Source organism: Lycorma delicatula, chromosome 1 (assembly GCF_047948215.1).
Source record: "Lycorma delicatula isolate Av1 chromosome 1, ASM4794821v1, whole genome shotgun sequence".
Classification (NCBI taxonomy): domain Eukaryota; kingdom Metazoa; phylum Arthropoda; class Insecta; order Hemiptera; family Fulgoridae; genus Lycorma; species Lycorma delicatula.
In genome coordinates, this window is record NC_134455.1 from 344,423,006 (window position 1) to 344,449,700 (window position 26,695).

The window sequence follows — 26,695 nt, forward strand, 5'->3', positions numbered from 1 at the left end:
CACACATCAATCTCTCTCTCTCTCTCTCTCTCTAACCTTCCCTCCCTCCCTCCCGCCACGCTAACTCCTCCTTCTTTCTCATCGTCCGTCATATATATATGGTGGCAATTGCCTCTGAACTCGGTGGGTGGTTAAATAAAACAACAAACAGCAAGAAATATATGTATATTATATATATATGAAATTATGACAAACAAAATAAAGAACTTATTATAATATAGGGGGTGTTGTTGGTTGTGTTTTTTTTCCCCCAAATTCCCACCGAAAGTAACCCTGTCTGTACCTCTAAGTCCAGCCCAGCCAGGCCCTCCTTCTTTGATTGAAGAAAACAACCCCCAACCCGGTGAAGATAGAAAATTATCATTATTTTACTATACTCTCTCTATCTACTACTATATATATATATATATATGTGTTGGGTTGTGAATATTGGAATAATTTTTTCTTTGCAGTTTTATATATATGGAAAACAGAATAACATTGGTGGTTTTTTTTTTTTTTCTTTTCTCTTCGGCCGAAAAAAAAAAAAAAAGAACCAACCACAACATTTAAAAAACCTCGCATTAAAAATTGTGGCCCTGAAAAGGGCCGTTGTAAAGATTTTGAATATGATGGTAGTAGTGCGCGCGGACCGTACGTATACGCCACCTCAAATTAAGCTCTCTCTCCGCGAATACGACGAGCCAGCTGGATGTCTTTCGGCATAATTGTCACACGTTTGGCGTGGATGGCGCACAGATTTGTGTCTTCAAACAGCCCGACCAGATAAGCCTCGCTGGCTTCCTGCAGAGCCATGACGGCGGAACTCTGGAACCGGAGATCGGTCTTGAAGTCCTGCGCTATCTCACGTACCAGCCGCTGGAACGGCAGCTTGCGTATGAGTAGCTCCGTGCTCTTCTGGTATCTACGGATCTCACGGAGGGCGACAGTTCCAGGCCTGTAGCGATGAGGTTTCTTCACGCCGCCGGTGGCCGGGGCGCTCTTGCGTGCCGCCTTGGTCGCCAGCTGCTTCCTGGGAGCTTTGCCACCGGTGGATTTGCGGGCGGTCTGCTTGGTACGGGCCATTTTTCCTGACGGCAATAACTAGTCGGTGCTGCTGCTGGTTTACAAATTCACGCTGTTAAGACCTCCTGTTCGGATGCACAGAAAGCAATGCCCTAGAAAGTAAACGGGACCGGTATTTATTGCCGGCTCGGTCTCACGTGATTGGTCAAAATGGGCCGCTCCTATTGGCCGCCTCGACTGCCCAATCACGCGGCCTTAAGAGAGCATAAAAGTGAGGGATACCGGGACGGCGGCTTCAGATCGACTGACCTGCTCGCTGAGAAACAAGTTTTTTGCTCGTCATTTGAAGTTAAGCTGCTGCTATGACCGGTCGCGGGAAAGGAGGTAAAGGTTTGGGCAAAGGCGGAGCCAAGCGTCACCGCAAGGTCCTGCGAGACAACATCCAGGGCATCACCAAGCCGGCCATCAGGCGTCTGGCCCGCCGCGGCGGTGTGAAACGTATCTCAGGTCTCATATACGAAGAGACCAGAGGAGTACTTAAAGTGTTCCTCGAGAACGTAATCAGAGACGCAGTCACTTACACCGAACACGCAAAGAGGAAAACTGTAACCGCCATGGACGTGGTGTACGCGCTGAAGAGGCAAGGCAGAACTCTGTACGGCTTCGGCGGTTAAGCGGTCACCGTTCCCGCTGGTCTACGAATATTAAAACGGCCCTTTTAAGGGCCACCCACCAACCAAGAGGTTAATAAAATAGTAGTCTTATCTTTATGTGTAAATCATCATCAACTAAGAAGAAGAATTAATTTGATGATACAATTTACTTTTACCTTACCTGTGAGATAAAATATTTGTTTGACTGGCAGCAAAAGAGAGAGAGAGAGAAAAAAAGAAGTATATATATGTATGATGATTGATGATGTGTGTGTGTGTACTTTTTTTTTTACTTTTAAGATTTAAAATGAATTAATCCGCGTGTAGGTTTTTTATATCCATGTGGATCGTCGTCAGAACACTACTTACTACTAAGGAAGAGAGAGAAATTTACAATAACTACTACATTTTGTACTTGTGTTTGTTGTTGAGCTTACGAAAATTGAAGAAGGAAGGTACACAAGCAATACAACTTCTTAGTTAGTTAGTAGTAGTAGTAGTAGTAGTATACTGTACGATGTGTTGTTGTTAACTTCCCATTCAATATAATATGATTGATTGATTTTCTTCTTTTTTTTTTTTTTTGTATTCATTCCCTTGGACGGACCGGCCGGTGTGAACGGTGATTAAAAATAAATAGCATGCCGCATTCGTGCATATATATATATATATATATGTTTGGGACCTCAACAGGTTCGTAGCGGTTAAAAAGTACGTTCTCACCAGGACCTACCTTACAACCTCTATTATTATACTAACTATGTATGTAGGGGGGAAATTAATTTAAATGTGTATGTATTATTTATATGTATGTATCCACATCCACCCAACTGTGTGTTGTTTTACTTTAAAAGAATTTAATCATCATTTATGCACGCCAGTTCAACAAGCCTTTTTTTTTTAAACCTTTTCAAACATGGTGGCCCTTAAAAGGGCCGTTTTAATTTGTCTGACGATTGTTTGTGAAGTATCGGACCGGTGATTAGAGCGCTTCTTAAGCTTTCTTCTCGGTCTTCTTCGGCAGAAGCACGGCTTGAATGTTCGGCAAGACACCACCTTGTGCGATGGTGACCCCGGACAAAAGCTTGTTTAACTCCTCGTCATTGCGGATGGCCAACTGCAAGTGCCTCGGGATGATACGAGTTTTCTTGTTGTCCCTGGCCGCGTTTCCTGCCAACTCCAATACTTCCGCAGCCAAATATTCCATGACGGCAGCCAGGTAGACCGGAGCGCCCGCTCCGACACGTTCTGCGTAGTTGCCCTTCCTGAGAAGACGGTGGATTCTGCCCACCGGGAATTGAAGACCGGCGCGGGAAGACCGCGACTTTGCCTTTCCCTTCACTTTACCACCCTTTCCGCGACCTGACATCGTTTGGCTGCTGCTGCTGTGAACTTGGAATGAACAAACACGAAGGAATGACCCGACGGCCGTCGGTCTGACTCTATTTACGGTTTCAAGCACCGACCACTATTGGGCTCACCGTTGCCGTCGTCGCGGCGAAACCTTTCGATTGGTCAGTTCAGCCAGCTGTTTCGGTTCCTCGACCGCCATTGGTCGGGGCACCTTAAAAGTTAACGGTATCCGCAATTTTGGCGTTTCCTATACGGTCCGCCAAGTTTATATATAAACTTTAATGAAGGCCACACGATTGGTCGGCAAGTTGCCATACGTTGTTTGCAGCCTCGTCATTCGTGGGAAAAGGGAATTTCTTTTCGACGGGCCGGTCTTATTGGGAGCAAAAATACCGATTTCTATCATAAATAGGTCCTTCCGTACCTGCGTTCCACCAAATTCAAAGCATCATGCCACCTAAGACCAGCGGTAAAGCGGCCAAGAAGGCCGGCAAGGCGCAAAAGAACATCGCCAAGGGAGACAAGAAAAAGAAACGCAAGAGGAAGGAAAGCTACGCGGTGTACATCTACAAAGTGTTGAAGCAGGTCCATCCTGACACCGGCATCTCCTCTAAGGCGATGAGCATCATGAACAGCTTCGTTAACGATATATTCGAGCGCATCGCGGCCGAGGCTTCCAGGCTCGCCCACTACAACAAGCGGTCCACAATCACCAGCAGGGAGATCCAGACCGCCGTACGGCTTCTGTTGCCCGGTGAATTGGCCAAACACGCTGTCAGCGAAGGCACCAAGGCCGTAACCAAATACACGAGCTCTAAGTAAGCGGATGGAGCTGGTTACAATAGGCCATGTACTAAATATAAACGGCCCTTTTAAGGGCCACCACATTATAATTGAGGTTAAAAACATTTTGGTTCTTTGCTTATTGTACAGGCATATAAATTGCTTTTTTATGTACATAAATAATAAAATGTATGTACTCCGTAACACGAGATATGTAAATAGAAAAAGAAAAAACATTTTCCTTACCTTACTATTGCAGTTTTCCTTTAAGGTAAAAAAAAAAAAATGAACAAATGTGTAAGTGTAATTAAAACGCTTCGTTACCATGGTTTCAGGGGGGGGAGGGAAATTCACACATCTTGCCCAAAGCAAAGAACGCAACAAATAATGTTTTTAACCTCAATTATAATTTGCGAAAAAAATTTATTTTCTGGCGCCGGCCTACGTTGCAGTTGTTGACTCAAAATGAAGAAATTGCATGTATACTGAGCTATCTGGAAAAAAATGTTGATATCGGCAGGCATTATACCGCACCAACAACTCAAACACCCCCCACCGCCCGCTATCCGCGAAAAAAAAAACCGCCGCAAACCAGAAAATCATTTCACTTGACATATTATTATTACTTACCCATCACACACACACACACAGGGAATGACCTTGAGGTAGGGGCGGTTGTCGAGTGAGTGGTAGCGCGTGCGCGCCATTGCACAAAATACACACTAACAAACGGGATGATAGATTCCGGTTACTTTTCAAAATCCAACTAACTACTACTGCTCCTCCTCCTCCTCCTCCTCCTCTTCTTCTTCTTTCTTCACCGCCTACTACTACTACTACTACTGCTACTACTACTACTACTACTACTACTACTACTACTACTACTACTACTACTACTGCTACTCATCTTCATCATAATACTGTTTCATTTTTTTTTTTTTTTGTGTTTTGCAAGCCGTTACTTACATAACGGCAAAGCATAGCTGATTTTCTAATAATTAGACTGCTTTCCTGAATTTAGATTAATCGATTTCCTGAACTTGTACATTAAAAGAGAGATTGATTACTGATGTGTAAAACAAAAACAAAAAAAATCGTAAAAAATAACTTTAATTACATACAAATTGATCTATTTATCAAATAAATTCAATTTAAGTGCTCGTATAATAGAAGTGACCATAAATGTTCCGCTAAGTTTTCATTTTATTTACTTTCCATGAAACCTGGCATAGACTCGCGTGGATGGGGCAATTCGCTGGTTGGTAAAGGGGTTTGGGGTCAATATCTGCATGTGGTGGGGCACATAATTTCCTTTGGGTAAATTAAACAAAAAAAAAAAAATTCAACCGACCAGAATTTATATTATAAAATGGAGTTTTTTATTTTGTAAGATTTTTTAATATACTATCTTTCTCCAATATTCAAGAATAACCAACCAATGCTAGGAGAAAGTGAATAAAAACAACTTTGTTGTCATCACGTCGTTTCTTCTTCTTTTTTTTTTTTTTTCAGCGTTAATATTTTTAACACATTTCACAATAAATGGCGTTAATTTGCGTGATATATATATATAATTGAAATATACCATTAACCGCTTTCATTTCACAACCGTCTTGTTTATGTCGCAGAGAACCCGGTTTAATTATGGTGAAAGCGATGAAGGCGCTGTATGCATAATTAGATTTAGGAAAATCTAATAAATATCAACCAACAAAAAAAAAGGTTATAAAAATTTATCCTAATGTGATATAGTATTTCAATAAATAATTTTCATTTTTTCTTTCCAGGATATAAGAAAACGTTTCCACAACACCGCTAAAGATAATTAGATGAGATTTTCAGGGTACAACAACCACGTTACAATACAACCCAACATGAGACATATTATTTAGCCTTAGAGAGAGAGAGAGAGAGAGAGAGAGAGAGAGAGAGAGAGAGAGAGAGAGAGAGAGAGAGAGAGAGATGAGTGAGTGAGTGAGTGAGTGAGTGAGTAGAAGAACGACCGAGTGAGTGAATGCCTGCGGTAGGTAGGGGCGGTCTTCTTATTATTTACTTTTTTTCTTATTAAATTACATTTTATGATTTTATACTCCATGCAACGGCGAAATCTCCGAGTATCGGAACAAATGAAATCAGATAGATAGATAGATAGATAGATAGATAGATAGATAGATAGATAGATAGATAGATAGATAGATAGATAGATAGATAGATAGATAGATAGATATATATAAAGACAAAAAAAATAAATAATAATAATAATAAATAAAATTTCAACGGCTATTTCAATGAAATTCGGATCTTCGGTCGCATTTTTCCAAATGTACTTGGTGGCGGCGTAGTTATACGTATACAACCTGAAGTGAATGTACCTTAAAATTACCGTACGGAAGGGGTCCGGGTACACTTAACTCTTGTTAACGTGAACGAAAACCGCGCGACCGACCGATCTTTAATTAAACGTGTATTAAATGTACGCGGACAGCGAAAAAAAGAAAACACAAACTTAATGCAAAAGTGATTCGCGTCCGGTCGGTTAAGAGAGGCGGCCCGAATTTTTTTTTGGTTTTTTTTTTCTTTTCTTTCCCTCCCCGACGCTTTTTATTCGTAAGACATTAAGCCATTAACCTGTGCCCGTAAGCCTGCGCATGTACGTGTGTATGTGACATATATATATATATATATATATATATATATATATATACCGAGTGGGGCAGAAACCACCGGTTATATGTTTTGTATTTATGCAGAATTGTTGTATGTACGTTTTTTGTTTTGTTTTTTTTTTTTTTTTAATTTGGATTTATATCTTTTTTGTTTTTCTTTCCAGCGCTCCTGTTAACGTCAAACACGTCCAAACGTCTACACGTCTACAATCGTATGCTTGCATATCGCGCGTTGTGCAAACGGGTCGGCCGGCAGGAGTCTCTCTCTTCACTTCAGGCTAACGCAAAGCGTACGTATAATTCGAGCTACTTTATTTTTATCCCACTCTTATTTTCCCCCAACGGTTGATGTTATAGAAAAACTGAAAGTTACCGTACGACCGTCATTAGTTTATATCCGTCAGATTAATAATAATCGCATAGAATCCGATGAAAACTATTACTGTGTATGAAAACAGTGATGGGGATGTTGTCTAACCGTCGTACTTTGACGCTCGGACATATACATCGCAAAAAGATTGAATTCGCACACGTATCGTCGCAAAAACGAATCGAAAGAAACAACGGGATGTTTAACTTGGACGCGGGTGCTATATACAAATATTGCCACCGGTATTTACGATTTTTAAACGGTTTTACGGCGGTGCGACCACGCCGGTTCGGGATGTGTCCGGGATTTCGGTACCATTTAAGCTCCCGTACGGGCTGAAATCTAACGTTTAGCTCGTCACTACTGCAGCCCGGAATGTCGTTTACGAAACCGAACCGTGTACGTCGATAAAGATCGCAAGTTAAAGGAGAAAACGCGCGCCGAACGAACGGTGTAAGCACGATTCAGTGATGGCCGGGGTGACGTGCTAGCAGCCAAAGTCGCTGCTCCCTTTAAAGTCCGCCAAACTAACGTATATAGTAATAATTTTCCATTGGCTTTAGGTTTACGGGATATATACCGTTTCATACCAGCGTTATCATCCGATCCGCACAACAGCAACAGCAGCAGCATCATCATCATCATCATGTCAGACAGCACCGCTACAGCTTCAGCTCCCGTCGCCACAGCGACAACTCCGGCCAAGGCAGCTCCAGGGAAAAAGGCGGCATCCAAAGCAGGCGGTTCGAAGAAGCCGAGGTCTAAGCCGGCGCACCCGCCGACAGCCGATATGGTCAACGCGGCGATCGCCGGTCTCAAAGAGCGCGGCGGATCTTCTCTGCAGGCGATAAAGAAGTACATAGCAGCCAACTACAAGGTAGACGCCGAAAAGTTGGCCCCGTTCATCAAGAAATATCTGAAAACGGCGGTCGCGGCAGGCGCCCTCACGCAGCCGAAAGGTAAAGGAGCGTCCGGCTCTTTCAAGATATCAGTGAAGGGCGAAGGCAAAGCCGCCCCGGCTAAGAAACCGTCCGCTCCGAAGCCGAAACCGAAGAAAGCCGCAGCAGCCAGCAAACCGAAGAGCGCTTCTGCGAAGAAGGCGGCCGCCCCGAAACCGAAGTCTCCATCGAAGGCGAAAAAGGTGTCCAAGCCGCCGACCAAGAAACCAAAGTCTCCGAAGCCGAAGAAGGCAGCAGTGAAGAAACCAAAGTCGCCCAAGAAAGCAGCCGCTGGAAAGAAGAAGTAAACAGTAAAATTATTATTTTACTGTACGTAAATTATTAACAAATGGCCCTTTTCAGGGCCGCCACCAACGTATGAGGTTTTTTCGTTATACGTGTAAAAATAATATTTTGCCTCATCATGTTTCGGTGCTGTGCCGAGCCAAAGAAAAGTGGGGCGGACAAAGATCCCCTCTCTGTCCGTCATTAAATTATCACACGGACGGAACGTGTGGACCGTCCGTAGTATAGTATATCTCTCTCCCCCCCCGGATAGGCATTATTTATAATTATACAGGAGAGATTTTTTTTTTGGAACTTTTATATTTTTATTTATTAGTAAATTACACCCCCCCGCACAAACGGGTCGATCTTGTATTATTTTGTTTTGTGTTATTATACACATACACAAATATTTTCATCTCTCCCATAAAATCCGTATGCCGGGCCGGCGGCATATATATTATGTATGCCGCCATATATTATATGTGTGTAGGCGGCGGCTCTCGGCCCCCTTTTTTTTTTTCATACACGGGAGCTTCGAATCCCGGTAATTTTCACACACATCAATCTCTCTCTCTCTCTCTCTCTCTAACCTTCCCTCCCTCCCTCCCGCCACGCTAACTCCTCCTTCTTTCTCATCGTCCGTCATATATATATGGTGGCAATTGCCTCTGAACTCGGTGGGTGGTTAAATAAAACAACAAACAGCAAGAAATATATGTATATTATATATATATGAAATTATGACAAACAAAATAAAGAACTTATTATAATATAGGGGGTGTTGTTGGTTGTGTTTTTTTTCCCCCAAATTCCCACCGAAAGTAACCCTGTCTGTACCTCTAAGTCCAGCCCAGCCAGGCCCTCCTTCTTTGATTGAAGAAAACAACCCCCAACCCGGTGAAGATAGAAAATTATCATTATTTTACTATACTCTCTCTATCTACTACTATATATATATATATATATGTGTTGGGTTGTGAATATTGGAATAATTTTTTCTTTGCAGTTTTATATATATGGAAAACAGAATAACATTGGTGGTTTTTTTTTTTTTTCTTTTCTCTTCGGCCGAAAAAAAAAAAAAAAGAACCAACCACAACATTTAAAAAACCTCGCATTAAAAATTGTGGCCCTGAAAAGGGCCGTTGTAAAGATTTTGAATATGATGGTAGTAGTGCGCGCGGACCGTACGTATACGCCACCTCAAATTAAGCTCTCTCTCCGCGAATACGACGAGCCAGCTGGATGTCTTTCGGCATAATTGTCACACGTTTGGCGTGGATGGCGCACAGATTTGTGTCTTCAAACAGCCCGACCAGATAAGCCTCGCTGGCTTCCTGCAGAGCCATGACGGCGGAACTCTGGAACCGGAGATCGGTCTTGAAGTCCTGCGCTATCTCACGTACCAGCCGCTGGAACGGCAGCTTGCGTATGAGTAGCTCCGTGCTCTTCTGGTATCTACGGATCTCACGGAGGGCGACAGTTCCAGGCCTGTAGCGATGAGGTTTCTTCACGCCGCCGGTGGCCGGGGCGCTCTTGCGTGCCGCCTTGGTCGCCAGCTGCTTCCTGGGAGCTTTGCCACCGGTGGATTTGCGGGCGGTCTGCTTGGTACGGGCCATTTTTCCTGACGGCAATAACTAGTCGGTGCTGCTGCTGGTTTACAAATTCACGCTGTTAAGACCTCCTGTTCGGATGCACAGAAAGCAATGCCCTAGAAATGGAATGGAATGGAATGCAAAGTTGGCAGGAGTCTATTACTCCCTACTTTATCGCAGAGCCTGGACAGAGTCCCTTGCTGCTGGATCTTTCTAATCGGGCTTGTTTTTAAAAGGGTCACTTTTAGTCTCGGTTCTTATTTTTCAATTTTTGTATTATTATTATAGTGAATTTAAGACGGATTTAATTGCATTCCAATTCCGTTGTTATACCAGCGTTACCGAACCCATTTTATGGGCCGACCGCGGAAGGCTAGGCTTATAAAGCCTGTCCTCCCGACGTAATTCCCCTTCAGACCGTCCACTGAAGTCCTTTCGGTGCTAACTCTTTAATAGGCTAGCAGGAATACGCCACAACGGGGCACTATCTGTGAGGAGGGAGCAATGCGTCCCCTTTTCCGGAGGAGTCGCAATTGCTGGGTTATTTGGTCTGATTGTAAGTTTGAATTAGGAGAGGTTGTTAAGAAGCTCTTCATCCGCTTCTGGTATGGCTGCCCTTCAGGACGCATCTCTGCTGGGCTCTGTTCCGGACTCCAGTCCGTGATGTTGAGACGAGTGGCTGGTCTTCCTTCTTCTTCATCTTCTCCCTCTTCTTCTCCCGAAGACCTCTTCTTTCTTCTTTGGCCTGCACTTTCCAAGAATTGGTAGTAACCGAAGTTACATACCGTTAACCTTGTAATTCCCGAAGCCCCGAAGGGCTGAACGGGGGAAAGTGCAGGTTTCTTCGCTCTTCTGTGCTGTCAGTGGCTGCTGGGCAGGTCGCTGCTGGGCAGGTGGCTGCTGGGCAGGTGGCTGCTGGGCAGGTGGCTGCTGGGCCGGTGGCTGCTGGGCTGATGGCTGCTGGGCTCGTTCCCTCTTTCTTCTTTCTTGAAAGGAAAGGAAGGTAATAGGGAACTTACAAATGGTGGTGCCTATTCGCGATCGCGGTTTTGGGGCGGCGATTTTTCTGGAAAGAAGTAAACAGTAATTATTCACTCCACGTAATTATTAACCTTCAGACACACGTGTGTCTGAGAAGGGGTTGGGGGGACCGCGTGGCCGCAGTGAAGAAACCATTTGTTTTGTGGTGGCTGTTGGTATCTGCAACAGAAGAAACAGAACACACACACGGAAAGAAAAAAAAAAAAAAAAAAAAAAAAAAAAAAAAAAAAAAAAAAAAAAAAAAAAAATCCTTAATTATAACTTTTCTTTCGGCTGGCAGGATGAGACGGCACGTTGAGTCGTTCCACATCCACGTTTCTCCCGTTTCTGAAACAAGAGAAACAGAACAAAACACGCAAAAAAAAAAAAAAAAAAAAAAAATTTAGACCGCGTTTTTGTTGTATTCGCGACTTACCGTATTTGAAGTCTTCAAATTATATAACTCGCGAAAAACTAATCACTCGCGACCCCGGAAACGCGTCTGACGCACTATTCCGTTTATGGCTCATGCGATATGGAGGCCCCTAAGCCTGGTTTGTCGATCCTCGGCTACCGCACCGCACCATCACGGTGGTTCGTCCAGTACGGCGTGAGGCCGCTTCCTTACACCTGTCGGAGTTGGGTCCTCTCTGCAGATGTCCCGAAGATGACTGTGTTCGGACACAGCCGCTCTCCCGAACAGTCTGCGCGCCTGCGCCACCCCCACCTCGGACACGGATTGAAATCTCGCATCAGATCGGAGAGTGGCGTTCCTGACGAACCACGGAGCTCCAAAGATCGTCCGCAACGCTACGTTTTGGACGGCCTCGATCTTCTTTTGAAGCGAGGAGCTCAACACTGCCCCCCATGCCGGGTAAGCATATGTCAGAATCGGCAGTACGTACAGCCGAAAAATGAGCAGCTTAGTTGCCAGTGGGTACGGGCTGGCACTGTTCAGCACTGGGTATAGCGAGGCTCTGGCGGCCTTAGCCCTTCGGGTCGCATAATTTACATGCTCGTCGAAGGTAAGCCGCCTGTCCAACACCACCCCCAGGTACTTAACTGTTTTCTCAAAAGGGATTTTCTCCCCTGAGATTTCCAGCTCTCTGGTCGGTTTCCGTGTCTTGCATGTGAACATCACGGCCACCGATTTTTCACCGTTGACCCTGATTCTCCACATGTCGAGCCACGGTTCCACTAAGTCCAGCTGCCTTTGGAGCCTCCGGACCGCGTAATCCACATTTGCGGATTCGTAGAAATATGCCGTGTCGTCTGCGTAAAGGGCCGTTTTGACCCCATCCGACAGCGGCATATCGTTCACGTACAAAGTGTACAAGAACGGGGAAAGGACTGCTCCTTGGGGAACCCCAGCGGCTATTTCTCTGGTAGAGGAAATCGTTTCCCCTACGCGCACGACAAAATGTCGGTCTAGTAGATATGACCGCATCAGTCTGACATAGCGGTACGGGATCGCCGATCGCGCTAGCTTATAAAGCAGCCCGCTATGCCAAACTTTGTCAAAGGCCTTGGCCACATCCAGAAAAACGGCTGCAGTCACCCGTTTCCTGTTCAGGCCTCCGACAAGGTCATCTATTATTTTTACCAGTTGGAGGGTAGTTGAGTGACCCTCCCTGAACCCAAATTGCTCGGGCCGCACTTCTCCCTCCATGTATCGCCTCAGTTTTTCAAGAAAAATCCTCTCGAACAACTTAGACAATACCGGTAACAGGGAGATTGGCCTATAATTCCGTGGGAAAAGTAAACTTTTCCCCGGTTTGGGTAAACATACGACTTTGGCCGTTTTCCAACAATTCGGGAAATATCCAACGTACAAAATGGACGTGAATATCACCGAAATTGCCGTAATCACGGAGGCCGGTATGTTCCGGAATGCACGGGCGCTGATCCCGTCGACACCCGGGGCCTTGTCGGGGCTTGTGGCCTTAATGGCTGCGGAAACTTCCGCTTCAGTGACTTGGTCAATCTCTAGAGGGGCGTCCTCCACCTGTGAGAAATAATCTACAAGAAAGGATTCCACCTCGGTTGTGTGCTCGTCGTTCGGGGAGGGAGGGGGGTTTGGAGTGAACTGCTCCTCCAAGGTATCGGCGAATACCTCGGCCCTCTCCGCCTCCGAGTATGCAAGAAAACCTCGCTGCCCCACAACCGGATGGCGAGGCTTCTTCCCTTCTCGCAGTCTCCTGTTCAACCTGAACACCGAGGAGATGTCGTCAGAGACCGAGGCGAGGTATTCGTTCCACGAATCCTCTCGATGGCTTTTTAGCAGTTGTTTTACCCTGTCCGTTTGATTATAAAAGGCCCGCTTATCGGCGGGGGACAGGGTGATTCGATATCTCCTCCTCAATCGTCGTTTCTCCGTTATGGCTTCGGAGATATGAGGAGGGAGGTCGTTTCGAACAACTGCTCGAGTCTTGGCCGATGAGCTGCCTGCCAGGGCCTCGGTCATTGACGACGTGACGCGCCCGACAGTGTCGTCGATTTCCTCCGGGGTGTTCAGGAGCTCAGGATTTACCGGCCTGTACTCCCGCTGGAGGGTTTCGTAGAACCTTTTCCAGTTAACTGACCTTCGGGGTATAGGCGGGGGATCTCGGCCACCCCCTGCCTGACCTAGTTCCAACAGGACAGGGGAATGGTCCGAGCTGAGGTCTTCTATCGTTTCAATCATGAATGGGAGGGTACCCCCCTTCATGACTGCGATATCCAGCACGTCAGGCCTAGATCTGCCTGAGCGATGCACGAACGTGGGCACCTCAGGGCCTACGACGACCAAGCGGCGGGCTCTCGCCCTTTCGTACAGCAATCTGCCATTTGGATTTGTCAGATTGCTGTTCCATGACACGTGTTTGGCATTGAGGTCGCCCATGAGTATCATGGGCCCATCCCAATTTTCCAGCACGGCATCCAGATCTGCGCCGGTTACCGCGTCGTTCGGCTTGCTATAAGCCGAAACCAGCCGATACACCGTGCCCAGATGCTCCACATGCACACACGTTTGCTCCATCACGTTTGTATGAAGAACAACGCGCGTATGCATGTGGCGTCTGTGGACTAAAACCGCAGTTCCTCCAGAGGAGTGAGATCCGGGTCGAACTGGCCTATCCGTCCTATATGTAAAATAGTTCCGAAGGGTCAGTTGCTTGTTCGGGTTCAAGCACGTCTCAGACAACAGTATCACGTCTATCAGTAGATCCTCGGCCAGACGGCATAGTTCCTCCTTCCGGCCTACTACTGAGTTGGCGTTCCACTGCAAGAGTCTGAGGGTGGGCCTAACCATACCTGGACAGTACAGTCATGAGGCACTCTATTAAGGACTGAATACAGTCCTTGAGAGATTTTGCCTGGAGCAGGCGTGGCAAAACCATCATGATATCTGGCAGGATATCCTTCACTGTCATCTGCGACAGGAAGTCCCTGCCAGTGGTCTCCAACGGGGTAGCCGGTTTCGGATTGCCGCTGGGGGTGCCTTTTGGCGCGGCCGCCCTTTTGGTGGGGCGCGGGGCCACTGGGGCCGCGGTGTTTTTAACAGCCTGCTTGGCCTTCCCAGCCGGAGCAGGCTTTGCCTTTCCCGTCGAGGAAGGCTTGGCCTTCTTCGCCGGGGCCGGCTTTGTCGCCGCCTTTTGTTTTACCACCTTCTTGGTGGTCGCCGCCGGTTTTGGCTTGGCGGGTGTTGGGGAGGGTACCTCCCCGTTTTTCACCACCGCCTTGGCCACAGGTGCCGGCACCTCCGGTTTGGGGGCTGATATTCCCCCACCGGCAACACGGGCCCAGCTGCGGCCGTCTAAAGTCGCGGGCTTTTTAAGTCCCTTGACTTTATTTGTCTGCTCCTTGTAATAGGGGCAGCCCCTGTAATTGGCCGGATGTGGCCCCTTACAATTGACGCATGAGGCTGGTTCCTCACGCGGCTTGACGCAGGCAGAAGTGTCGTGGTTTCCACCACACTTCACGCATTGCTGGGCCCTCTGGCAATAGTTTGAAGAGTGCCCAAATTTTTGGCATCTGTGGCACTGGGGCGGCCCCCCTCGTGACACAAATGCAGTCACTGAGACCTTGCAATAAAAAATATTGCTGAGGTCATAAATTTTTCTCGCGCTTGGGGTCCTTTTCAGGGCCACTAGGCAGGTCGGGGTTTCCCGACCGTCCCTCGTGAGGAGCTTCTTGACAGAAGTCACCTCAAAATCAAGGGAGGTCAGTTCCTCCTTTACTTCTTCCGGGGCAGCCCCATAGGGGATCCCCCGTATAACTACCTTCAGCTCCCTATCCTTCGGCAGCTGAAAGGAGTGAAAGGCGATTCCCTTTGAGTGCAGGAAACTCTGCACCGCCCGGTAATCTGCCTCGCTGCCCAGCTGGCCCTAGAAAGTAAACGGGACCGGTATTTATTGCCGGCTCGGTCTCACGTGATTGGTCAAAATGGGCCGCTCCTATTGGCCGCCTCGACTGCCCAATCACGCGGCCTTAAGAGAGCATAAAAGTGAGGGATACCGGGACGGCGGCTTCAGATCGACTGACCTGCTCGCTGAGAAACAAGTTTTTTGCTCGTCATTTGAAGTTAAGCTGCTGCTATGACCGGTCGCGGGAAAGGAGGTAAAGGTTTGGGCAAAGGCGGAGCCAAGCGTCACCGCAAGGTCCTGCGAGACAACATCCAGGGCATCACCAAGCCGGCCATCAGGCGTCTGGCCCGCCGCGGCGGTGTGAAACGTATCTCAGGTCTCATATACGAAGAGACCAGAGGAGTACTTAAAGTGTTCCTCGAGAACGTAATCAGAGACGCAGTCACTTACACCGAACACGCAAAGAGGAAAACTGTAACCGCCATGGACGTGGTGTACGCGCTGAAGAGGCAAGGCAGAACTCTGTACGGCTTCGGCGGTTAAGCGGTCACCGTTCCCGCTGGTCTACGAATATTAAAACGGCCCTTTTAAGGGCCACCCACCAACCAAGAGGTTAATAAAATAGTAGTCTTATCTTTATGTGTAAATCATCATCAACTAAGAAGAAGAATTAATTTGATGATACAATTTACTTTTACCTTACCTGTGAGATAAAATATTTGTTTGACTGGCAGCAAAAGAGAGAGAGAGAGAAAAAAAGAAGTATATATATGTATGATGATTGATGATGTGTGTGTGTGTACTTTTTTTTTTACTTTTAAGATTTAAAATGAATTAATCCGCGTGTAGGTTTTTTATATCCATGTGGATCGTCGTCAGAACACTACTTACTACTAAGGAAGAGAGAGAAATTTACAATAACTACTACATTTTGTACTTGTGTTTGTTGTTGAGCTTACGAAAATTGAAGAAGGAAGGTACACAAGCAATACAACTTCTTAGTTAGTTAGTAGTAGTAGTAGTAGTAGTATACTGTACGATGTGTTGTTGTTAACTTCCCATTCAATATAATATGATTGATTGATTTTCTTCTTTTTTTTTTTTTTTGTATTCATTCCCTTGGACGGACCGGCCGGTGTGAACGGTGATTAAAAATAAATAGCATGCCGCATTCGTGCATATATATATATATATATATGTTTGGGACCTCAACAGGTTCGTAGCGGTTAAAAAGTACGTTCTCACCAGGACCTACCTTACAACCTCTATTATTATACTAACTATGTATGTAGGGGGGAAATTAATTTAAATGTGTATGTATTATTTATATGTATGTATCCACATCCACCCAACTGTGTGTTGTTTTACTTTAAAAGAATTTAATCATCATTTATGCACGCCAGTTCAACAAGCCTTTTTTTTTTAAACCTTTTCAAACATGGTGGCCCTTAAAAGGGCCGTTTTAATTTGTCTGACGATTGTTTGTGAAGTATCGGACCGGTGATTAGAGCGCTTCTTAAGCTTTCTTCTCGGTCTTCTTCGGCAGAAGCACGGCTTGAATGTTCGGCAAGACACCACCTTGTGCGATGGTGACCCCGGACAAAAGCTTGTTTAACTCCTCGTCATTGCGGATGGCCAACTGCAAGTGCCTCGGGATGATACGAGTTTTCTTGTTGTCCCTGGCCGCGTTTCCTGCCAACTCCAATACTTCCGCAGCCAAATATTCCATGACGGCAGCCAGGTAGACCGGAGCGCCCGCTCCGACACGTTCTGCGTAGTTGCCCTTCCTGAGAAGACGGTGGATTCTGCCCACCGGGAATTGAAGACCGGCGCGGGAAGACCGCGACTTTGCCTTTCCCTTCACTTTACCACCCTTTCCGCGACCTGACATCGTTTGGCTGCTGCTGCTGTGAACTTGGAATGAACAAACACGAAGGAATGACCCGACGGCCGTCGGTCTGACTCTATTTACGGTTTCAAGCACCGACCACTATTGGGCTCACCGTTGCCGTCGTCGCGGCGAAACCTTTCGATTGGTCAGTTCAGCCAGCTGTTTCGGTTCCTCGACCGCCATTGGTCGGGGCACCTTAAAAGTTAACGGTATCCGCAATTTTGGCGTTTCCTATACGGTCCGCCAAGTTTATATATAAACTTTAATGAAGGCCACACGATTGGTCGGCAAGTTGCCATACGTTGTTTGCAGCCTCGTCATTCGTGGGAAAAGGGAATTTCTTTTCGACGGGCCGGTCTTATTGGGAGCAAAAATACCGATTTCTATCATAAATAGGTCCTTCCGTACCTGCGTTCCACCAAATTCAAAGCATCATGCCACCTAAGACCAGCGGTAAAGCGGCCAAGAAGGCCGGCAAGGCGCAAAAGAACATCGCCAAGGGAGACAAGAAAAAGAAACGCAAGAGGAAGGAAAGCTACGCGGTGTACATCTACAAAGTGTTGAAGCAGGTCCATCCTGACACCGGCATCTCCTCTAAGGCGATGAGCATCATGAACAGCTTCGTTAACGATATATTCGAGCGCATCGCGGCCGAGGCTTCCAGGCTCGCCCACTACAACAAGCGGTCCACAATCACCAGCAGGGAGATCCAGACCGCCGTACGGCTTCTGTTGCCCGGTGAATTGGCCAAACACGCTGTCAGCGAAGGCACCAAGGCCGTAACCAAATACACGAGCTCTAAGTAAGCGGATGGAGCTGGTTACAATAGGCCATGTACTAAATATAAACGGCCCTTTTAAGGGCCACCACATTATAATTGAGGTTAAAAACATTTTGGTTCTTTGCTTATTGTACAGGCATATAAATTGCTTTTTTATGTACATAAATAATAAAATGTATGTACTCCGTAACACGAGATATGTAAATAGAAAAAGAAAAAACATTTTCCTTACCTTACTATTGCAGTTTTCCTTTAAGGTAAAAAAAAAAAAATGAACAAATGTGTAAGTGTAATTAAAACGCTTCGTTACCATGGTTTCAGGGGGGGGAGGGAAATTCACACATCTTGCCCAAAGCAAAGAACGCAACAAATAATGTTTTTAACCTCAATTATAATTTGCGAAAAAAATTTATTTTCTGGCGCCGGCCTACGTTGCAGTTGTTGACTCAAAATGAAGAAATTGCATGTATACTGAGCTATCTGGAAAAAAATGTTGATATCGGCAGGCATTATACCGCACCAACAACTCAAACACCCCCCACCGCCCGCTATCCGCGAAAAAAAAAACCGCCGCAAACCAGAAAATCATTTCACTTGACATATTATTATTACTTACCCATCACACACACACACACAGGGAATGACCTTGAGGTAGGGGCGGTTGTCGAGTGAGTGGTAGCGCGTGCGCGCCATTGCACAAAATACACACTAACAAACGGGATGATAGATTCCGGTTACTTTTCAAAATCCAACTAACTACTACTGCTCCTCCTCCTCCTCCTCCTCCTCTTCTTCTTCTTTCTTCACCGCCTACTACTACTACTACTACTGCTACTACTACTACTACTACTACTACTACTACTACTACTACTACTACTACTACTGCTACTCATCTTCATCATAATACTGTTTCATTTTTTTTTTTTTTTGTGTTTTGCAAGCCGTTACTTACATAACGGCAAAGCATAGCTGATTTTCTAATAATTAGACTGCTTTCCTGAATTTAGATTAATCGATTTCCTGAACTTGTACATTAAAAGAGAGATTGATTACTGATGTGTAAAACAAAAACAAAAAAAATCGTAAAAAATAACTTTAATTACATACAAATTGATCTATTTATCAAATAAATTCAATTTAAGTGCTCGTATAATAGAAGTGACCATAAATGTTCCGCTAAGTTTTCATTTTATTTACTTTCCATGAAACCTGGCATAGACTCGCGTGGATGGGGCAATTCGCTGGTTGGTAAAGGGGTTTGGGGTCAATATCTGCATGTGGTGGGGCACATAATTTCCTTTGGGTAAATTAAACAAAAAAAAAAAAATTCAACCGACCAGAATTTATATTATAAAATGGAGTTTTTTATTTTGTAAGATTTTTTAATATACTATCTTTCTCCAATATTCAAGAATAACCAACCAATGCTAGGAGAAAGTGAATAAAAACAACTTTGTTGTCATCACGTCGTTTCTTCTTCTTTTTTTTTTTTTTTCAGCGTTAATATTTTTAACACATTTCACAATAAATGGCGTTAATTTGCGTGATATATATATATAATTGAAATATACCATTAACCGCTTTCATTTCACAACCGTCTTGTTTATGTCGCAGAGAACCCGGTTTAATTATGGTGAAAGCGATGAAGGCGCTGTATGCATAATTAGATTTAGGAAAATCTAATAAATATCAACCAACAAAAAAAAAGGTTATAAAAATTTATCCTAATGTGATATAGTATTTCAATAAATAATTTTCATTTTTTCTTTCCAGGATATAAGAAAACGTTTCCACAACACCGCTAAAGATAATTAGATGAGATTTTCAGGGTACAACAACCACGTTACAATACAACCCAACATGAGACATATTATTTAGCCTTAGAGAGAGAGAGAGAGAGAGAGAGAGAGAGAGAGAGAGAGAGAGTGAGTGAGTGAGTGAGTGAGTGAGTGAGAAAGAACGACCGAGTGAGTGAATGCCTGCGGTAGGTAGGGGCGGTCTTCTTATTATTTACTTTTTTTCTTATTAAATTACATTTTATGATTTTATACTCCATGCAACGGCGAAATCTCCGAGTATCGGAACAAATGAAATCAGATAGATAGATAGATAGATAGATAGATAGATAGATAGATAGATAGATAGATAGATAGATAGATAGATAGATAGATAGATAGATAGATAGATGTATATATAAAAAGACAAAAAAAATAAATAATAATAATAATAAATAAAATTTCAACGGCTATTTCAATGAAATTCGGATCTTCGGTCGCATTTTTCCAAATGTACTTGGTGGCGGCGTAGTTATACGTATACAACCTGAAGTGAATGTACCTTAAAATTACCGTACGGAAGGGGTCCGGGTACACTTAACTCTTGTTAACGTGAACGAAAACCGCGCGACCGACCGATCTTTAATTAAACGTGTATTAAATGTACGCGGACAGCGAAAAAAAGAAAACACAAACTTAATGCAAAAGTGATTCGCGTCCGGTCGGTTAAGAGAGGCGGCCCGAATTTTTTTTTGGTTTTTTTTTTCTTTTCTTTCCCTCCCCGACGCTTTTTATTCGTAAGACATTAAGCCATTAACCTGTGCCCGTAAGCCTGCGCATGTACGTGTGTATGTGACATATATATATATATATATATATATATATATATATACCGAGTGGGGCAGAAACCACCGGTTATATGTTTTGTATTTATGCAGAATTGTTGTATGTACGTTTTTTGTTTTGTTTTTTTTTTTTTTTTAATTTGGATTTATATCTTTTTTGTTTTTCTTTCCAGCGCTCCTGTTAACGTCAAACACGTCCAAACGTCTACACGTCTACAATCGTATGCTTGCATATCGCGCGTTGTGCAAACGGGTCGGCCGGCAGGAGTCTCTCTCTTCACTTCAGGCTAACGCAAAGCGTACGTATAATTCGAGCTACTTTATTTTTATCCCACTCTTATTTTCCCCCAACGGTTGATGTTATAGAAAAACTGAAAGTTACCGTACGACCGTCATTAGTTTATATCCGTCAGATTAATAATAATCGCATAGAATCCGATGAAAACTATTACTGTGTATGAAAACAGTGATGGGGATGTTGTCTAACCGTCGTACTTTGACGCTCGGACATATACATCGCAAAAAGATTGAATTCGCACACGTATCGTCGCAAAAACGAATCGAAAGAAACAACGGGATGTTTAACTTGGACGCGGGTGCTATATACAAATATTGCCACCGGTATTTACGATTTTTAAACGGTTTTACGGCGGTGCGACCACGCCGGTTCGGGATGTGTCCGGGATTTCGGTACCATTTAAGCTCCCGTACGGGCTGAAATCTAACGTTTAGCTCGTCACTACTGCAGCCCGGAATGTCGTTTACGAAACCGAACCGTGTACGTCGATAAAGATCGCAAGTTAAAGGAGAAAACGCGCGCCGAACGAACGGTGTAAGCACGATTCAGTGATGGCCGGGGTGACGTGCTAGCAGCCAAAGTCGCTGCTCCCTTTAAAGTCCGCCAAACTAACGTATATAGTAATAATTTTCCATTGGCTTTAGGTTTACGGGATATATACCGTTTCATACCAGCGTTATCATCCGATCCGCACAACAGCAACAGCAGCAGCATCATCATCATCATCATGTCAGACAGCACCGCTACAGCTTCAGCTCCCGTCGCCACAGCGACAACTCCGGCCAAGGCAGCTCCAGGGAAAAAGGCGGCATCCAAAGCAGGCGGTTCGAAGAAGCCGAGGTCTAAGCCGGCGCACCCGCCGACAGCCGATATGGTCAACGCGGCGATCGCCGGTCTCAAAGAGCGCGGCGGATCTTCTCTGCAGGCGATAAAGAAGTACATAGCAGCCAACTACAAGGTAGACGCCGAAAAGTTGGCCCCGTTCATCAAGAAATATCTGAAAACGGCGGTCGCGGCAGGCGCCCTCACGCAGCCGAAAGGTAAAGGAGCGTCCGGCTCTTTCAAGATATCAGTGAAGGGCGAAGGCAAAGCCGCCCCGGCTAAGAAACCGTCCGCTCCGAAGCCGAAACCGAAGAAAGCCGCAGCAGCCAGCAAACCGAAGAGCGCTTCTGCGAAGAAGGCGGCCGCCCCGAAACCGAAGTCTCCATCGAAGGCGAAAAAGGTGTCCAAGCCGCCGACCAAGAAACCAAAGTCTCCGAAGCCGAAGAAGGCAGCAGTGAAGAAACCAAAGTCGCCCAAGAAAGCAGCCGCTGGAAAGAAGAAGTAAACAGTAAAATTATTATTTTACTGTACGTAAATTATTAACAAATGGCCCTTTTCAGGGCCGCCACCAACGTATGAGGTTTTTTCGTTATACGTGTAAAAATAATATTTTGCCTCATCATGTTTCGGTGCTGTGCCGAGCCAAAGAAAAGTGGGGCGGACAAAGATCCCCTCTCTGTCCGTCATTAAATTATCACACGGACGGAACGTGTGGACCGTCCGTAGTATAGTATATCTCTCTCCCCCCCCGGATAGGCATTATTTATAATTATACAGGAGAGATTTTTTTTTTGGAACTTTTATATTTTTATTTATTAGTAAATTACACCCCCCCGCACAAACGGGTCGATCTTGTATTATTTTGTTTTGTGTTATTATACACATACACAAATATTTTCATCTCTCCCATAAAATCCGTATGCCGGGCCGGCGGCATATATATTATGTATGCCGCCATATATTATATGTGTGTAGGCGGCGGCTCTCGGCCCCCTTTTTTTTTTTCATACACGGGAGCTTCGAATCCCGGTAATTTTCACACACATCAATCTCTCTCTCTCTCTCTCTCTCTAACCTTCCCTCCCTCCCTCCCGCCACGCTAACTCCTCCTTCTTTCTCATCGTCCGTCATATATATATGGTGGCAATTGCCTCTGAACTCGGTGGGTGGTTAAATAAAACAACAAACAGCAAGAAATATATGTATATTATATATATATGAAATTATGACAAACAAAATAAAGAACTTATTATAATATAGGGGGTGTTGTTGGTTGTGTTTTTTTTCCCCCAAATTCCCACCGAAAGTAACCCTGTCTGTACCTCTAAGTCCAGCCCAGCCAGGCCCTCCTTCTTTGATTGAAGAAAACAACCCCCAACCCGGTGAAGATAGAAAATTATCATTATTTTACTATACTCTCTCTATCTACTACTATATATATATATATATATGTGTTGGGTTGTGAATATTGGAATAATTTTTTCTTTGCAGTTTTATATATATGGAAAACAGAATAACATTGGTGGTTTTTTTTTTTTTTCTTTTCTCTTCGGCCGAAAAAAAAAAAAAAAGAACCAACCACAACATTTAAAAAACCTCGCATTAAAAATTGTGGCCCTGAAAAGGGCCGTTGTAAAGATTTTGAATATGATGGTAGTAGTGCGCGCGGACCGTACGTATACGCCACCTCAAATTAAGCTCTCTCTCCGCGAATACGACGAGCCAGCTGGATGTCTTTCGGCATAATTGTCACACGTTTGGCGTGGATGGCGCACAGATTTGTGTCTTCAAACAGCCCGACCAGATAAGCCTCGCTGGCTTCCTGCAGAGCCATGACGGCGGAACTCTGGAACCGGAGATCGGTCTTGAAGTCCTGCGCTATCTCACGTACCAGCCGCTGGAACGGCAGCTTGCGTATGAGTAGCTCCGTGCTCTTCTGGTATCTACGGATCTCACGGAGGGCGACAGTTCCAGGCCTGTAGCGATGAGGTTTCTTCACGCCGCCGGTGGCCGGGGCGCTCTTGCGTGCCGCCTTGGTCGCCAGCTGCTTCCTGGGAGCTTTGCCACCGGTGGATTTGCGGGCGGTCTGCTTGGTACGGGCCATTTTTCCTGACGGCAATAACTAGTCGGTGCTGCTGCTGGTTTACAAATTCACGCTGTTAAGACCTCCTGTTCGGATGCACAGAAAGCAATGCCCTAGAAAGTAAACGGGACCGGTATTTATTGCCGGCTCGGTCTCACGTGATTGGTCAAAATGGGCCGCTCCTATTGGCCGCCTCGACTGCCCAATCACGCGGCCTTAAGAGAGCATAAAAGTGAGGGATACCGGGACGGCGGCTTCAAGGGAGATTCCTTCCTTGGCTTCTGAAGTGAAAGGACGTGAATTATAGTGTCTCTGTGCAGTGCTACTAGGAACCGGCTTCTGCAGTACTTTATACCTGGATCGACTGGCTACCTGACCGACCATGTAGAGGAGTGCTGTTAGGACAACCGCTGTGCCGCACCTGCCTGTATAGCAGGCTATTGTTCTCCATTCAGCTAAGTCTATAATAGATTTTATTTCTAAAGAACTATTGTATTATGTAAATTGAACTTTGCTAAGTCGTTAATAATACATTTAATAGCCTATACAAATTTTGTATAGGTCTATTGTTAAGCCATATAGAATAATTTAATTTTAAATTATTCTATATAAAAGGAAAGACTAACTTTCCATTGTTATTATTATTTCTTGTATATTTTGTTATTTCAGGAAGTGTAGTTCTAAGAAGTGCTAGTCTAAGTTTTAATTTTAATTTTTAAATTTTGGCTGTATTTTCTCCTTCATGGAAGGAAAAATAAGGCCTCCCCCACCCCGTTCTCCCACCCCGGAACTGTCCGACGGTGGAGAGGAAAGCGGGTCCGGCGCTAGGAAGCGCCAGAAACGCCGGAACTCCGCGCCTCCCATGGAGGCGGAGCCCGTAGCGGGCTGCAGCAAGGCTGCAGCAGCCGCCAACCCGCAGGCTGATGATGGGGCCCCATCACAGCCTGCTACCGTCAGGCGGGAGAAAATCCCGCCAATTATGCTGGACTGCCCTAAGGAGTGGCCAGCATTAGCGCGCGACATTAAGTCGCGTATCGGGGGACGCCTGGTGGCAAAAAGCACCGGGCTTTCCATCAGGCTGCAGCTGGGCAGCGAGGCAGATTACCGGGCGGTGCAGAGTTTCCTGCACTCCAAGGGAATCGCCTTCCACTCCTTCCAGCTCCCAAAGGATCGGGAGCTGAAGGTGGTTATACGGGGGATCCCCTATGGGGCTGCCCCGGAGGAAATAAGGGAGGAACTGACCTCCCTTGGCTATGAGGTAGTTTCAGCTAAGAAGCTCCTCACGAGGGACGGTCGGGAAACCCCGACCTGCCTTGTGGCCCTTAAAAGGACCCCTTCGGCCCGTACCATCTACGACCTTGGCAGTCTTTTTTACTGCAAGGTCGCAGTGACTGCATTTGTGTCACGAGGGGGGCCGCCCCAGTGCCACAGATGCCAAAAATTTGGACACTCGTCCAATTACTGCCAGAGGGCCCAGCAATGCGTGAAGTGTGGTGGAAACCACGACACTTCTGCCTGCGTCAAGCCGCGTGAGGAACCAGCCTCATGCGTCAATTGCAAGGGGCCACATCCGGCCAATTACAGGGGCTGCCCCTATTACAAGGAGCAGACAAATAAAGTCAAGGGACTTAAAAAGCCCGCGACTTTAGACGGCCGCAGCTGGGCCCGTGTTGCCGGTGGGGGAATATCAGCCCCCAAACCGGAGGTGCCGGCACCTGTGGCCAAGGCGGTGGTGAAAAAAGGGGAGGTACCCTCCCCAACACCCGCCAAGCCAAAACCGGCGGCGACCACCAAGAAGGTGGTAAAACAAAAGGCGGCGACAAAGCCGGCCCCGGCGAAGAAGGCCAAGCCTTCCTCGACGGGAAAGGCAAAGCCTGCTCCGGCTGGGAAGGCCAAGCAGGCTGTTAAAAACACCGCGGCCCCTGTGGCCCCGCGCCCCACCAAAAGGGCGGCCGCGCCAAAAGGCACCCCCAGCGGCAATCCGAAACCGGCTACCCCGTTGGAGACCACTGGCAGGGACTTCCTGTCGCAGATGACAGTGAAGGATATCCTGCCAGATATCATGATGGTTTTGCCACGCCTGCTCCAGGCAAAATCTCTCAAGGACTGTATTCAGTCCTTAATAGAGTGCCTCATGACTGTACTGTCCAGGTATGGTTAGGCCCACCCTCAGACTCTTGCAGTGGAACGCCAACTCAGTAGTAGGCCGGAAGGAGGAACTATGCCGTCTGGCCGAGGATCTACTGATAGACGTGATACTGTTGTCTGAGACGTGCTTGAACCCAAACAAGCAACTGACCCTTCGGAACTATTTTACATATAGGACGGATAGGCCAGTTCGACCCGGATCTCACTCCTCTGGAGGAACTGCGGTTTTAGTCCACAGACGCCACATGCATACGCGCGTTGTTCTTCATACAAACGTGATGGAGCAAACGTGTGTGCATGTGGAGCATCTGGGCACGGTGTATCGGCTGGTTTCGGCTTATAGCAAGCCGAACGACGCGGTAACCGGCGCAGATCTGGATGCCGTGCTGGAAAATTGGGATGGGCCCATGATACTCATGGGCGACCTCAATGCCAAACACGTGTCATGGAACAGCAATCTGACAAATCCAAATGGCAGATTGCTGTACGAAAGGGCGAGAGCCCGCCGCTTGGTCGTCGTAGGCCCTGAGGTGCCCACGTTCGTGCATCGCTCAGGCAGATCTAGGCCTGACGTGCTGGATATCGCAGTCATGAAGGGGGGTACCCTCCCATTCATGATTGAAACGATAGAAGACCTCAGCTCGGACCATTCCCCTGTCCTGTTGGAACTAGGTCAGGCAGGGGGTGGCCGAGATCCCCCGCCTATACCCCGAAGGTCAGTTAACTGGAAAAGGTTCTACGAAACCCTCCAGCGGGAGTACAGGCCGGTAAATCCTGAGCTCCTGAACACCCCGGAGGAAATCGACGACACTGTCGGGCGCGTCACGTCGTCAATGACCGAGGCCCTGGCAGGCAGCTCATCGGCCAAGACTCGAGCAGTTGTTCGAAACGACCTCCCTCCTCATATCTCCGAAGCCATAACGGAGAAACGACGATTGAGGAGGAGATATCGAATCACCCTGTCCCCCGCTGATAAGCGGGCCTTTTATAATCAAACGGACAGGGTAAAACAACTGCTAAAAAGCCATCGAGAGG

At 46.1% G+C, this 26,695-nt stretch overlaps 11 protein-coding genes across 11 annotated transcripts; 6 read left to right on the forward strand and 5 right to left on the reverse strand.

The window, feature by feature from the left end:
* Positions 1-562: 562 nt before the first annotated feature.
* LOC142318396 (histone H3) lies at positions 563-1,138 on the reverse strand. Its single transcript, XM_075354979.1, has one exon. The coding sequence runs from the start codon at positions 1,063-1,065 to the stop codon at positions 655-657; it is 411 nt and encodes a 136-aa protein (XP_075211094.1). The 5' UTR covers positions 1,066-1,138; the 3' UTR covers positions 563-654.
* Positions 1,139-1,245: 107 nt separating this feature from the next.
* On the forward strand, positions 1,246-1,893 carry LOC142334410 (histone H4). Its single transcript, XM_075382389.1, has one exon. The coding sequence runs from the start codon at positions 1,368-1,370 to the stop codon at positions 1,677-1,679; it is 312 nt and encodes a 103-aa protein (XP_075238504.1). The 5' UTR covers positions 1,246-1,367; the 3' UTR covers positions 1,680-1,893.
* A 580-nt stretch (positions 1,894-2,473) lies between these two features.
* On the reverse strand, positions 2,474-3,066 carry LOC142334380 (histone H2A). Its single transcript, XM_075382359.1, has one exon. The coding sequence runs from the start codon at positions 3,025-3,027 to the stop codon at positions 2,653-2,655; it is 375 nt and encodes a 124-aa protein (XP_075238474.1). The 5' UTR covers positions 3,028-3,066; the 3' UTR covers positions 2,474-2,652.
* A 304-nt stretch (positions 3,067-3,370) lies between these two features.
* LOC142334399 (histone H2B) lies at positions 3,371-4,319 on the forward strand. Its single transcript, XM_075382378.1, has one exon. It carries the CDS (start codon positions 3,462-3,464, stop codon positions 3,831-3,833), a length of 372 nt encoding a protein of 123 aa, XP_075238493.1. The 5' UTR covers positions 3,371-3,461; the 3' UTR covers positions 3,834-4,319.
* Positions 4,320-7,405: 3,086 nt separating this feature from the next.
* On the forward strand, positions 7,406-8,139 carry LOC142334360 (histone H1-like). The gene has a single exon (XM_075382339.1). The coding sequence runs from the start codon at positions 7,477-7,479 to the stop codon at positions 8,074-8,076; it is 600 nt and encodes a 199-aa protein (XP_075238454.1). The 5' UTR covers positions 7,406-7,476; the 3' UTR covers positions 8,077-8,139.
* A 1,033-nt stretch (positions 8,140-9,172) lies between these two features.
* LOC142318397 (histone H3) lies at positions 9,173-9,748 on the reverse strand. Its single transcript, XM_075354980.1, has one exon. It carries the CDS (start codon positions 9,673-9,675, stop codon positions 9,265-9,267), a length of 411 nt encoding a protein of 136 aa, XP_075211095.1. The 5' UTR covers positions 9,676-9,748; the 3' UTR covers positions 9,173-9,264.
* Positions 9,749-15,126: 5,378 nt separating this feature from the next.
* LOC142334413 (histone H4) lies at positions 15,127-15,761 on the forward strand. Its single transcript, XM_075382393.1, has one exon. It carries the CDS (start codon positions 15,249-15,251, stop codon positions 15,558-15,560), a length of 312 nt encoding a protein of 103 aa, XP_075238508.1. The 5' UTR covers positions 15,127-15,248; the 3' UTR covers positions 15,561-15,761.
* Positions 15,762-16,354: 593 nt separating this feature from the next.
* On the reverse strand, positions 16,355-16,947 carry LOC142334383 (histone H2A). Its single transcript, XM_075382363.1, has one exon. The coding sequence runs from the start codon at positions 16,906-16,908 to the stop codon at positions 16,534-16,536; it is 375 nt and encodes a 124-aa protein (XP_075238478.1). The 5' UTR covers positions 16,909-16,947; the 3' UTR covers positions 16,355-16,533.
* A 304-nt stretch (positions 16,948-17,251) lies between these two features.
* LOC142334400 (histone H2B) lies at positions 17,252-18,200 on the forward strand. The gene has a single exon (XM_075382379.1). It carries the CDS (start codon positions 17,343-17,345, stop codon positions 17,712-17,714), a length of 372 nt encoding a protein of 123 aa, XP_075238494.1. The 5' UTR covers positions 17,252-17,342; the 3' UTR covers positions 17,715-18,200.
* A 3,063-nt stretch (positions 18,201-21,263) lies between these two features.
* On the forward strand, positions 21,264-21,997 carry LOC142334362 (histone H1-like). The gene has a single exon (XM_075382340.1). The coding sequence runs from the start codon at positions 21,335-21,337 to the stop codon at positions 21,932-21,934; it is 600 nt and encodes a 199-aa protein (XP_075238455.1). The 5' UTR covers positions 21,264-21,334; the 3' UTR covers positions 21,935-21,997.
* Positions 21,998-23,030: 1,033 nt separating this feature from the next.
* On the reverse strand, positions 23,031-23,606 carry LOC142334374 (histone H3). The gene has a single exon (XM_075382354.1). The coding sequence runs from the start codon at positions 23,531-23,533 to the stop codon at positions 23,123-23,125; it is 411 nt and encodes a 136-aa protein (XP_075238469.1). The 5' UTR covers positions 23,534-23,606; the 3' UTR covers positions 23,031-23,122.
* Between the last annotated feature and the right edge of the window lie 3,089 nt (positions 23,607-26,695).